Genomic DNA, 12098 nt, shown 5'->3' with positions numbered 1-12098 from the left:
TAACCCAGTGCTCACCGCTTGAATTCTGCGAACTGTTTGTATCAAGCAGACTTGCGCTCTCCAGTTTCCGCCTGAATGGACTGTCTAGGGGTAAAAACACAGGAGACGTGAGTGACATGCCAAAGCTGAATAATGTGGATAATAAGCTAGGCCAAGAGTAAAGACGGCAAAAGAAAGCCAGTGAAATGCAATTTATACTTTGTAAATTTAACTTAATTTAAATTTTAGCTTGTCATGCAAATGATTCATGCTAACAGCCTCGGAGATGGACCCAAACCTTAAATTTATGTTTAAATATGGGAATAATTCACTCTCTGCATTTCATGTTTTTGACCCACTTCTAAGATGGGCGCGAGCGTTGCTTTAAATAGTTCTTTATGGTGTCTTAGCAGAAAAATCAGGGGGGTGGAGGAGTGTCATGTATCAGAAAATACAGCACCAGTTACAAGAGACATCAATGATTTATGACAGATGAAAAAAAAGTTTTGGTGAAGTGTCAAAGTAGAGTAAACAGCATTATTCACAGACTGTATATAAATATATTAAGGTAAAATAGAAATGGTTGATCGTTGTATGTTAGATAATAAATAGAGATAATATACTGCACAAAACGGGTAGTTTGTCTTCTAATTTTTTAATCATACTGTTAATGTGATGCTTGAGGCAATTAAAACTATCATAACAGGAAATAAATCATTATTTAAATTGTGCTATTAGCCAGTGATTAAAGGTTAATACTTTCCAGCAGGGTTTCCACAAATACAGTGGCAAGGTGACCCAGAACTATAAAAGTGGCTTTTCCTCTGAATCAGTGTAGCATTGAGAGGTGCATGTGTAGTACAAGAGTTTACTACAGTGCTCGAACAGTTTAATCAGCATCAATTTTTACTGTCTTTAACTTTAACAATTCACTTGGTTATGCTGTCAGTTACACGGCATTTTTACGTTTCTAATGACACAAATAACATAAATGAGCAGATGGTAAAAAAATAAAATAAACAAAACTGCAAAACACAAAAGAAACAGATGCTTACTTTTTATTTTACCAGTCTGACTGTGGCCAAATTTACTCAATTCCATGCTGCCACATTCTTGTACCCGTGATGTCTTCATATCAAAGGAACCTACATCAATAGAAAGGGGCTGTGATTTAAACCAGTGGCACATAATGGCAAAAACAGAAACCTGTATTACCTAAAATTACATGCACATAGTGGTTTTAAGCAGTAACCAGACGTGCTCACCCATTGGCGTGTGGAGAGCGACGTGCTCCTGGTATGGGTTAAAATACTTGTACTGCTTCCCACAGAATTCACAAACGTAGCTCCCAGTTTCTGGAAAAAGGAATAAAAAATCACACAAACAAGTTTCTTTTCATCAAAACTGATGATGCAGATAAATCCTCATGTTGTATCACAGCAAGTAAATAAGATCCAGTTTGTTGGAGTAGTTGTGTTCAATTAGAAAAATCAAGAGACAGAACAATTCTGTTAATTATGTTGCATCACAAGGGAGAGAAGAACACAAGAAGTCCTAATAGAGTGGGGAGGTGGAAGGATCTGGTAGCTGTGCCTTTTCCCAACTGGTAATTCAAATTTAAAGTGGTAGCTACGGCATAAGTATAAAGATTTCACTTCAAAGTGTGAGGTTGACATTATCCCCCCCAATCAGTAGGAGTCATTAGTGCAGTTAGAAACGCAGGCTTCCCACCTGCGAACACTGCCAATTGTGTTTGAAGGGACACCCGCTGCCGTCGGCTGAACCCGCGGTCTCTGCGGAGGTGGGCGAGTGCTTTTTCCCCTGTGAAGGAGGACTTTTGGACTCATGTTCTGAAACCTTTCCAATCTGGCGCTAGCTCTTATGTGTAGATATTTAATTTTCTAACATTAGTGGGTCATGGATCATGTCTTGACATGAGGATAGTCCTTACAAACTGTGCCCAGCACACTATACAGGACGTACAGGAGGCGGACTATCAATGACTGTTAATAGGCAAATTACTTAATTTCATATTTAGATATTTCTTGGCCTAATGCAGTAGGTAAAATAGGAAAAATAACAGGCCTAATTACATGGAATTAAACCTTGGGTTATGGTGAGTTTATGTCTTTCTTCTGCAGGGTACAACAAGACAGAATTTAAGACAATCAGCTGTAACTGTACTATATTAAGTATTATCTTATTCTGCTATAGTATCAGTCCTATTTTCAGGTTTACAGACAATCATTGTAGACATTTTCTGTAAAAGAAGCAAAATTGAGTCAACTACAGACTTACTTGGGCCAATTTTCTGATAGGGTTCAACTGGTTCCTCTTCTTTAAGGCCATCCACAGGTAACACTACCTGTTCATAAGGATCTGAGAGAGAGAAACAAGGAGGGAAAAGTTCAATTCTAAAAGTTTTGCTTGCGTACATTTTCCACTACTTCATCCTCACTCTAAAATTAACTTGAACTGAAAATTTTAAATGTCACAAGTCATGTTGTAACTTTCCCATGAATATTTGAATCATGTTATAGATGATGAGGTAGGTTTCCCACTCTGAAACAGTACATGACTAATTATTTACCCAATTATTAATATTTATGTGTTATTCTATGGCACATACATGAGGTACAACAAATACAAGGGACTGAAACACTGAAACCTTCTCTGGGTCTGAGCTCAATATAGTTAGAGGCAGTAACTGAAAAATGATTCAACATGTGATTTTCATTTTGAAATTCATGGGCGTCACATCCTCTGTGCTCAAGGGGAGAGAAACTATCCTGCTTGTTACCAGCATCTGTAATGATATAGAGGTGCAGTAGTGCACACACCAAGGGCACCAGTGAAGATACCATTAATACGCTATGACAGACATACACATGTCTGGGAGCAAAACATGCATCTTTATGAGTGAGGGAGCTTTGATTATTTTAGCAACACAGTGAGAGTGAAAAGAGTGATAACAGCAAATGTGTGAAACATCTAATAGCTGCATTAAACCCTGGAAGTTGTAAATGGGCAATGTTATTCTTTGAAATCACTCTCATTAGACAAACATCAATAAGAGACGCGGCTATTTTAAAAAGAAGGAAAAATCTTTGGAATAGGAAATAAATAAAAATAGCTACATCACTTCACTTAAAAGAAAGAAATTTGAAGTAATCTATTTTAATTTAACATGGTGTCTTTGTACTTAAGGTTGAAAACAAAACTCCTCTCCAAATCAGAACTGATACCAAAATGGAAAGTACCAGGCAGCCCAAGCAAAAACTCAATTTTGCTTCTGCTTAACACTTCAGAAAGCAGTGCTGCATCATTTGTAAAACACACATGACTAAGTTTACAAACTGCAGCAGTATGTGAATTTACTGCGCCCAGAAAGTCTGTGCTTATGTAATACTCAGCTTTTACTGCTCACAGTAGGTGAAATGGGAAGTTCAACAATGAATGGCTTTCAAGTTCAAGTCTTGGCGTTTCAATGGAAACTAGACTGTCAATCAAATTATGTAAAAAAATATAAAATAAAAATCCCAGGTACCATCGACTGCATGCAGGTCACGATGCTCCTGGAAGCAGCTGTAGTATTTATACTTCTTGCCACAGATGTCACAGGAGTAACGGAAGCTACCTGCAGATAAACAGAGAAACAGCGAAACGGTTTATGTGTGGCAGACAGGCAGGCCATGGATGTTATATACACAACGACCAGTAAACAATAAGACTTTATAGAGCTCTGCAGAGAACAGAAGAAATGGGAGAAACAACTGAATGCTGACATGCAGCAGGCTGAGTTCAGAAAAGCAGCTAATGTTCCACTACTAATTACATAAAAGGCTATAGAAAGACTCTGATGACTCAGATGGAGCTGTGGTCCAGTCATTTTACATTTAAAAATAACACAAATCAATTTAAAACACACTAGATACCACTTGACCGCATTACGACACAAGCAGAAAGATTTAAATAACAATTTTCTTATTTGTCTTATTTTACTATTATATTTATTTATAATTCACTGGAATGATCACACAAAAGACATAAAATGTTTAGTACAAACTAGCTTATGGGACCATTTTATATGTTTATCAGATAAAGTCATTCATAAAATAGTAGATTTTCTCAAGATCATCACTAGTAGCACCGGATTCCAATGAAGTTCAAATGGAAACACACATTTGACAATGTGCATTAATACTGAGATTTATTAACATATTTTAAATGCATTAAATTGCAGCGCCAGTTATTTTTATAGGACACATAAAAGCGGACAACTTCTATTCCAATTTTGCTGCAGTGGGAGGCTGTGTGCAGCCAGGTGGCTGTTGACAATTAGGGACACGTGAAGTGAGTCTTGGCACAACACAGTAAAGTCCTGTATGAAGGCAATCTGTTGCATAAACGGCACAGAGTGGAGTAATTGTACAAGATATCTGTGCCCCTTTAGTCCACACCAGTGATGGAGGGTAGTTTTTTTTAGGCCATAACAATGTGTCTGACTGAGGTTGCTCAGCTGATTTAGATCTGACTTCAATCAGCAGGCACTTTGGCTGAATTCCTGTAGCATTTCAAGATCGTTTTTAATGTGCTGCAATTCAGCAGAAAAACTCAAAAGAAAAACCAAGATGGTCCTTTAAATAAGTGCTGTCAAGAAGTGTTTCACTATTTTGGATACACAGCGCTTGGTTATTCCAGGAACGTGAAACAAGAGGTCACATATATTTAACACAGCTGATCTAAAACAATGACCTTATTCACAGCAGCAAAGTTAATGCAATGTAATATTCATTTGCATGCAGGAAATACAGCTGTACCTGACTGTGATTGTATGTACAACACCTTAAGGCTCTAATACCAGGCCTATCCTATAATTCCCCAACTAATTAATGTGACTAAAACTGTTTTCCACAAATTAGTGGGTTCCTGGCATATGTCAGTGTAATTAAAGAACACGTAACATTACTGCCCCGAGCATATGTGAGAACACATTCAAACCGAATCAATAGAGACTAAGAGAATTGGTTATGGATGCATGATCCTTGCAGGTTAGTGCTAACTTTGATGGGTATGTCTGATAGAACTCAAACTGGACTCGAATCCCTGCAGACTGGCTTCAAAACAAAGACTCATTATTCCAATAAAAATGCAAACTGGCATTTCCATTTTGTTTTCATTTATTAAACACCAAACCCGCGACACGTTCTACATTCAAAAGCCAAAAACAGTGTTAGCATTTTCATTTTCAAGTTCAGGTTGCAGCCTGCCAATTTAACACAGAAAATGCTAAATCCATTTCATTTCATAATCATATGACATTGTTTGACCTCAGAATATGCTTGTAAACCGACTTCTCATTTTGACAGAGGTGTAAAATGCTTGCGTGGGTGTGGGATGCTTGAAGCTTCCTCCCATGTTGTGCTCGTGCTGTTACGTTTTTAATAATCGTCTAACTGTTCAAGTAATATGAACCTACAGGAACCACAACAATTGTTATGCAAAGGCAGCCATCCATCAAGCCTTCAGGTTTCTATTTGAACCCACATCATTACTTCAGATGATGCGGTCAAGAAAGGTTAAATGGCTTAAAAGGGTTTTGTTTATAATAAAAAAGTGCATGTGTAAAGATTTGTATGTGTATAAACCTTTATGGAGCTGTGATGCAGAAAACTGTACAACTCAAGTGCTCACAGTGTGTACAAATCCACAAAGAATGGTTGTTTTGTTTATTCACAGCTGAATGTTAATGTACCTTGCCAGCCATTAACTCATTAGCAACCTTGACTAGCATTGCCAGTATTATGTGTAGCCAGAAAGAAGGTTACTACAGTGCTTCAATGAATGTCTTTTGCACAACCTCTCCACTCTAGAGTAAAGTAGGATCCATTTTTATACGATATTAAACATTAATAAACATTAATAAATGCTCTTAGAACACCATCCGCTTCAGATGTTTTCTGACTAGTGTCTCAAACATTAGCTGTGGTACAGTGTGTAGTGATTTTCTGTATTGTATTTACTGTAAATAAATACCAGAACCGGTACAGCCCCATTTAAATTCCTCTTTTAGAAACACACGTTACCAGATACCAGAACTAGATGCCTGCTGTATCTTTTTTTACCCAAATTTGATTACGAATGCAAATTACGTAATTATCTTTTAGTACAAATCCTCCATAGAAAAGTTAATCTAAGCCACAAGCACATCATTTTTTTGACCCCACTCGAGCTCCAGGGATTACCTTGTAACATTAAGGCTTGTCTTGTCCCCGCAGTCAGTGTAAACCATCTCGTCTCATCAGCATCTGATGCGACACCCCCCACCAGGCTGTATGTTTTTTAACACATGGCTGTTTTTTGGCCTGAGCATTCGCTTCATCAGAACTTGGGAAAGTGTGTTATAGCCTCGCTCCCAAAATACTCATTTTAGCTTGTAGAACTCCTCCACCTAACTTGCCTGCACTCATTTCCAAATACTGTAAAATCCTGACCTATTCTCTTAATTTTCCATAGCGACTTTTAAAATGTCTTCCAGTGATGGCGGTACAGCGAGCACTCTATCAGAACAAGCCACCAAAAATGCTAAACAGCATGTTCCATCCTCTTAAGAATTTAATCTATCAGCGTTTTTGGCCAACCAGTCTCTGTAACCCACTTATTAACACTGTCACAGACCTTTTGGTTAAAATGTGTTTGTATTCTTTATACAGCATTCAAAAAAATGACTGTTGTTCCCTGTGCATACAGATGATTGCCATTTCTTTTCTCTGCCATGATGATAGCGTTGCCTTTAAGTGATGTGAACATTCACAAAATGATTGCTGTGAGTGCATGTAGCAAGCTTTATAAATAACTCTCAAGTACTACTCTGAGGTACAAGTATTTTTAGTGCTAATCAAACTTTCACCCTGAATTCTGGGAGTAATTTTAAGATGCTATATAGGCTTCTAGGGGCGATATAAACAACGCCATTAAACAAGCATCCTCACAACTGCAGGACAGCATTTATCTTCACTGGCAGTTTACTTCAGCTGAATAAGAAGAACGAGTGTAGTCACATAATGAGGGTTCACTGTTTGACTGTGTTGAGAACCTTCTCCATCAATCCACCAATCCATCCATCGCAGCTAAACTTTTAAAAAGCAACCAATATAAACGGTCGCACATACAGGTCACAGAGACTGAATGAGAAAGAGGTCAACATGCACATACATAAATAATTTTTAACCTGTTAGATGAACTTGGCCCTTTGGTATAGTACAACACATGTGGACCACTTATTAAAATGCTGGCAAAGGTAGATTTAACAGGGATTCGTCTGCCACCCTATTAATAAGCACCATAGCAGCATAAGTGTATTTTCTGTTCTGGCATGCAGGGGTGGATTCATGAAGATGAACAAGAGAAAACATTCTGACAGACATTAACATTAAAACATTAACTGCTGTATGTTCATTTAAAATGAATTATACAAGAGCATTTCCAGCATGCAGCACTGATAAATAATTTAGTCTTCCTCTGTGTTTTGTCATTAAAAACAAACTTTTATATTGTAGCTACATAGTGATAGTGATGGTTATGTCCATAAACTGTCACCTTCTGGTGCAGCAGGGTTAAATCTGCACAGTTTAACATCGCCGAGGACAAACTGTCATGGCAGCGCAGCCTGAGTTTAGGGTCTCACAACTCCTGTCCTACACTGATGACAGCTACATCCTCTGTTTAAACTGAGGCCTTGTTTTAATTTTCCCAGTGGCTTTACTTGAAAAGCAGCAGCACATTTAAAAAACGCCACTTTGTTTTTTTAATTGAGTTGTTGTTTCTTTCATCAAGTAAGCTTTCTTTTATCTGCGGGGTGTTTTTTTTAGATATCATTTTTTTCCCCAAAACTAACTGGTTTTATGTTTCTCCTAAGTGACAACAACTTGAACATTGATGTGACACTGCATTCAATCAGTTTTGTGTATCTGTATGTGAGCAGGACAGCAGAAAAACAAACTGTCTCACTGTGGCTGACTGACAGCACACATTTACAAGAAGAAAGAAATCAGAGATGTTTTTATGCCCAATTGTATTGATTTATCCTTGTACACTGTAGAGGCAGAGAGAGTAAAACCAGAGGTTAGAGAATGGCATAGAGAGCCTGATCCATCATTACAGATAAAAGTAAAGGTAAAAGGACATTATGGACATTACTTTAAAACATGCCAAGGTAAAATAATAGACTTAAGGGCGCCAAAAATTGGCTCTATTAGATAAAATGAAAATCTATCTGCTATAAGAAAAGTGATAGGTAGAAAATAAAGAAAATGCTGTAGAGACGTTAAAAACATAGCATAAAAGTCTGTGGTGACGTGCAGATAACTTTGACCCTAGTCTATAAGTGTACTTACTATTAGGTGTCTGGGGTAGGCCATCTCCAACCATGCTTTCTGATTCTAAAGTAATTAAAAGAAAACAGACTTTAAAAAAAATGGTTATGCTTTCCAGCATCAGTTTAAAAAATTCTGATTAAAATAATTCAAATGAAATTGATTATTTGAGTACAATTCTTGTTTCCAATAAAAACACTGCACAAGAGGAAGGAAATAATTTAAGACCACACAGTCCCAAGAGGAAAAAGAAAAATAAAGCAGGTCAAAAAGAATCTAGCATCTTACCTCTGTGTGCCCTGACATGTGTCTGAAAGCAGTTGTAATACTTGTACTTCTTCCCACACACTCCACATACATAGGAACCTGCAGAGGAGGAAAAAATAGTGTCATAAAACAAGGCCACAGTCTCAGGAGTGCATACACATTTTAAAATGCCGTAATAATCTATCAACAAAATGGAAGCAACCACTAGTTAGCGTTTCTGTTCTGAATACAGTAGATCATTCATCTTTCACCTTTTAATCAAAAGATTTCCAGGTCTTTTAGCTTTCAATGCCTAAAAATAAATGAATGACTGAAGGAATGTTACAGAAAATAGTGGAACAGAAAATCCCAGATTCTTCATAAAATAACTAACATTGATCAGTTCATAGTTTCAGCATAACTACAAGTTTAGTCATTTAGAATTTAAATCAGCTTTATAGTTATTCACTGGTCTTTATGTAATGCTGCTCACAGGCAATATTTTAAATTATCCATGTGATGTACATCGAGTTTGGTAAACAATAGAAATGGTATAGCTTCATAAAAGAGGTTTATAAATTTTGTATTAAACCCAGAAAGACTGATCAGTAACCTAGCAACTGAAAAATACATTTCTGTATTTGAGATGTTTTAATAATAATAACAATAATAATAAACCATCACCATCATCACATGACACCAAAGAATCTGACTGGAAATACTCACACTAGCCCAAAACATACAAAAGTGCCTTTTTTTATATGCTTCATCCTTGTAACAGACTTCAAATGCCCCCCTACCTGGCAATCAACAGAACTTTGTGATCATAGAATTAAAAAATGATCAACGGCAGAGCCAGTTCTGTGCTGCGCAGCCAGTTTTGACTGTATATTCACACACCTATGCATGAGTCTGTGCTCTTCGTTGGAGGAGGGGTACCAAGGGCAAACATGTTCTCGGCCTGAGCTCTACGAGATCCACCTGCACTTGCTCCATCGTTTCCTCCAATGACAACACAGATCTCAGCAGGGTTGGCATCGCCCAGTTTCCCATTGCTCGTCTCTGAGGTCCCAGGCTCCTTCTTCACTGTGACAGGTGGTGGACTAGTGTTCTTGGTCGTTGAGGGTAGGGCTGGTGAGGGGCCATCTGTGGCTGAACTCCCACCGTCTGCTTGCTCCTTCCCAGGATTGGGTGCCTCTTGTGCACTCATGACTCCGCCTCCCGTGAGCCTGTACTTCTGTAGGGGGAAGACACAGAAACAGTCATGACTGGGATGAAATTTCTAGCTTAAATGCATCAGCGGAATAAACAAAAAAGTGTTGTTTGATACGCTGCAACACCTGACAACTGTAAAAGCCTAAAGTAGGACCCACACTGCGAGACATCCTGCTGTCTGTGTGACCCCCGAGAGTGACACTGTAATTTTGAGGATGGGGAAAAAGTAAATGTGCCATTCACCGTGGAGAACAGAATGGCCTAACTGCTCAGTGGGTGACCTCTGATGACAAACTCCAGAGCTTTGGCCTCCAAATGTTCTAAATTCAGAAACATCCAAATTACACAGCTTGCCACTTTAGCCCAGGACTATAAAAGGCTTTGTCAAGAGAAGGTGCTCAAAATGCAACCAAGCAAAACAGAGTTGTGCCAGGATGACTGATATTATGGAAAAAGAGAAAATTGGTCTTCTAATAATAGCGCACCCATACAGCAACAACAAGCCTTTTCATAGTGAATATACCTTTCTTGGAATATGACAAACAGGGAAGCTCAGAAAACATGCCCATAAGCCAGATAATGTCAAAGGAAAACAATATTGCTTTTCACTTTATTAGCTTACCTAAAAAATGGCTGTTAAATCATACACAATGTGTAACCCTCAAATTGTCTTTTGCAATGTTGTGTAAGCAGTCATGTCCCAAGACTTGTATGGAACAAGCACGAACACTCACTATTTGAAATGTCAAGAGATCACCAGATTAGGCAGGACTCATCGTCTAAGACCAGAGCAATATGGCAGACCACCCACTTCTACAAGTCATCAGTAAATTTCCATTGGAGTTCTTAAATTTCTTTTCTATTCGACTTGTCACGATTTATATTTTAACATGAAAATAGCCACGCAGCTTGTGCATATACCAACAGCCAATCTGTGGGAGCCTGTTAAGCAACAGCTGAAAAAACACTGCTGCTAAAAAGGAGCAGTATTTCTTCTAACTACTGTACTTTACTATATAGATGAACCACACTGCAGCAAATCTCATCCACCCCACCAGGTCCTGGCAGGGCTTTGTATACGAGAGCCGAGATTGCAATAAGGTTTTACGGTTTGTCTTTTCATTTTCCTAGATTCCATATCAGCTGCCTTACAAAGCAGGTGAAAAAAATGCTGCCGTTTACAGTCTTGGTAACATCGGAACCATAGAGCAGGTTATCACTGCCCTAACAGGTGATGAAATAAGCCATAACAGCTTTAATATTTTTCAAATGGCCTATATGTGAAATAAAAAGGAGAATCAGAATAAAAACATTTTGACAAAAGCAAAAGAAACTGAAGATGATGGAAAACATACAACAGTAAGAAATTACAATTTTGCTTCTATACAACATTTAAAGGTTTGTTGAATCAACATTCATAAAGATCTAAAACCTGAAGAATCTTTAAGCCCATAGAAACCTTATCAAGCTGCTGATTTACTTCAATTCCTATACCAACAACAATCTGTAACACCTGAATACTGACAAATAATATTGGTCATATTGGTTAATAAGAAAAGTATTATTAGAAATGACTCAACACAGACCATGTATTTAAAAAAAACAAACAATTGTTATTATTAATTAACCTTCTGAATGCTCAAAAACTCATTTTTACTAAGTAGCAAAAATGTATTTATATTTCCTTTATTTGAAAATGCCCTTTTCCCCCACTTCACTTTAATCTTCCTTTCATATAAACCAAACAGGCCAGACTTCGTTATGTGACTGTCTGTCTTTTCATCTAAACCAAAGCAACAACCAATCGCACAATTATTTTTTCATAGCATCTTGTTTATTTATTCAGCATTTAACACTCAGAGTCTTTAATGAGGGCATCAGAGAACACAGTAACTAAAACTTGACTTTGGCAGTTACTGTTGTGCGCTATACAGTAGAGGTTTGATCCAGAATTTATATCAGACCCGAGTAAGTGTGGGGTTTTCATGAAGGCAGTTTTCAGACTAAAGTGAAACCAAACCTAATTTGCATGCAATCCACACAAATAGTCTCGGTCAGCAAAGTCAGTGGCCCATTTATTGTCTACACACCAATGCCAAATTTTACATCCCAGTGATATTATTAATTAAATAGTCAGTTCTACATTTTTTTTTTGGCTTTAGGACTGAACTCTCAGATGGAAAAAGATAATTCTAGCTATGTAAATGCATTTACCTTTAAGAGTCCTCTGCAAGGACGACCTTGGTGCAAAGTTGTAAAGGTAATGCAAGAGTACCCATCACC

At 37.7% G+C, this 12098-nt stretch overlaps 1 protein-coding gene across 7 annotated transcripts in view; it reads right to left on the bottom strand.

Annotated features, from left to right (window-relative positions):
* The window catches only part of znf618 (zinc finger protein 618), a 29492-nt gene that overhangs the window by 10194 nt on the left and 7200 nt on the right, over positions 1-12098 (bottom strand). For 4 of the 7 annotated variants that reach the window (XM_029168801.3, XM_029168800.3, XM_029168805.3 and 1 more), the window contains exons 3-11: positions 9501-9837; positions 8643-8720; positions 8376-8420; positions 3527-3616; positions 2278-2358; positions 1711-1800; positions 1245-1334; positions 1035-1124; positions 16-84 (exon numbers count right to left, since the gene is read on the bottom strand). In XM_029168801.3, coding sequence (XP_029024634.1) covers positions 16-84; positions 1035-1124; positions 1245-1334; positions 1711-1800; positions 2278-2358; positions 3527-3616; positions 8376-8420; positions 8643-8720; positions 9501-9837 — 970 coding nt within the window. The remainder of the gene's footprint in view (positions 1-15; positions 85-1034; positions 1125-1244; positions 1335-1710; positions 1801-2277; positions 2359-3526; positions 3617-8375; positions 8421-8642; positions 8721-9500; positions 9838-12098) is intronic. The other 3 variants (XM_029168802.3, XM_029168807.3, XM_029168804.3) reach the window with 3 other exon arrangements.

This window comes from Betta splendens, chromosome 12 (genome assembly GCF_900634795.4).
Source record: "Betta splendens chromosome 12, fBetSpl5.4, whole genome shotgun sequence".
NCBI lineage: Eukaryota > Metazoa > Chordata > Actinopteri > Anabantiformes > Osphronemidae > Betta > Betta splendens.
This window is presented reverse-complemented; position numbering and strand designations above follow the sequence as displayed.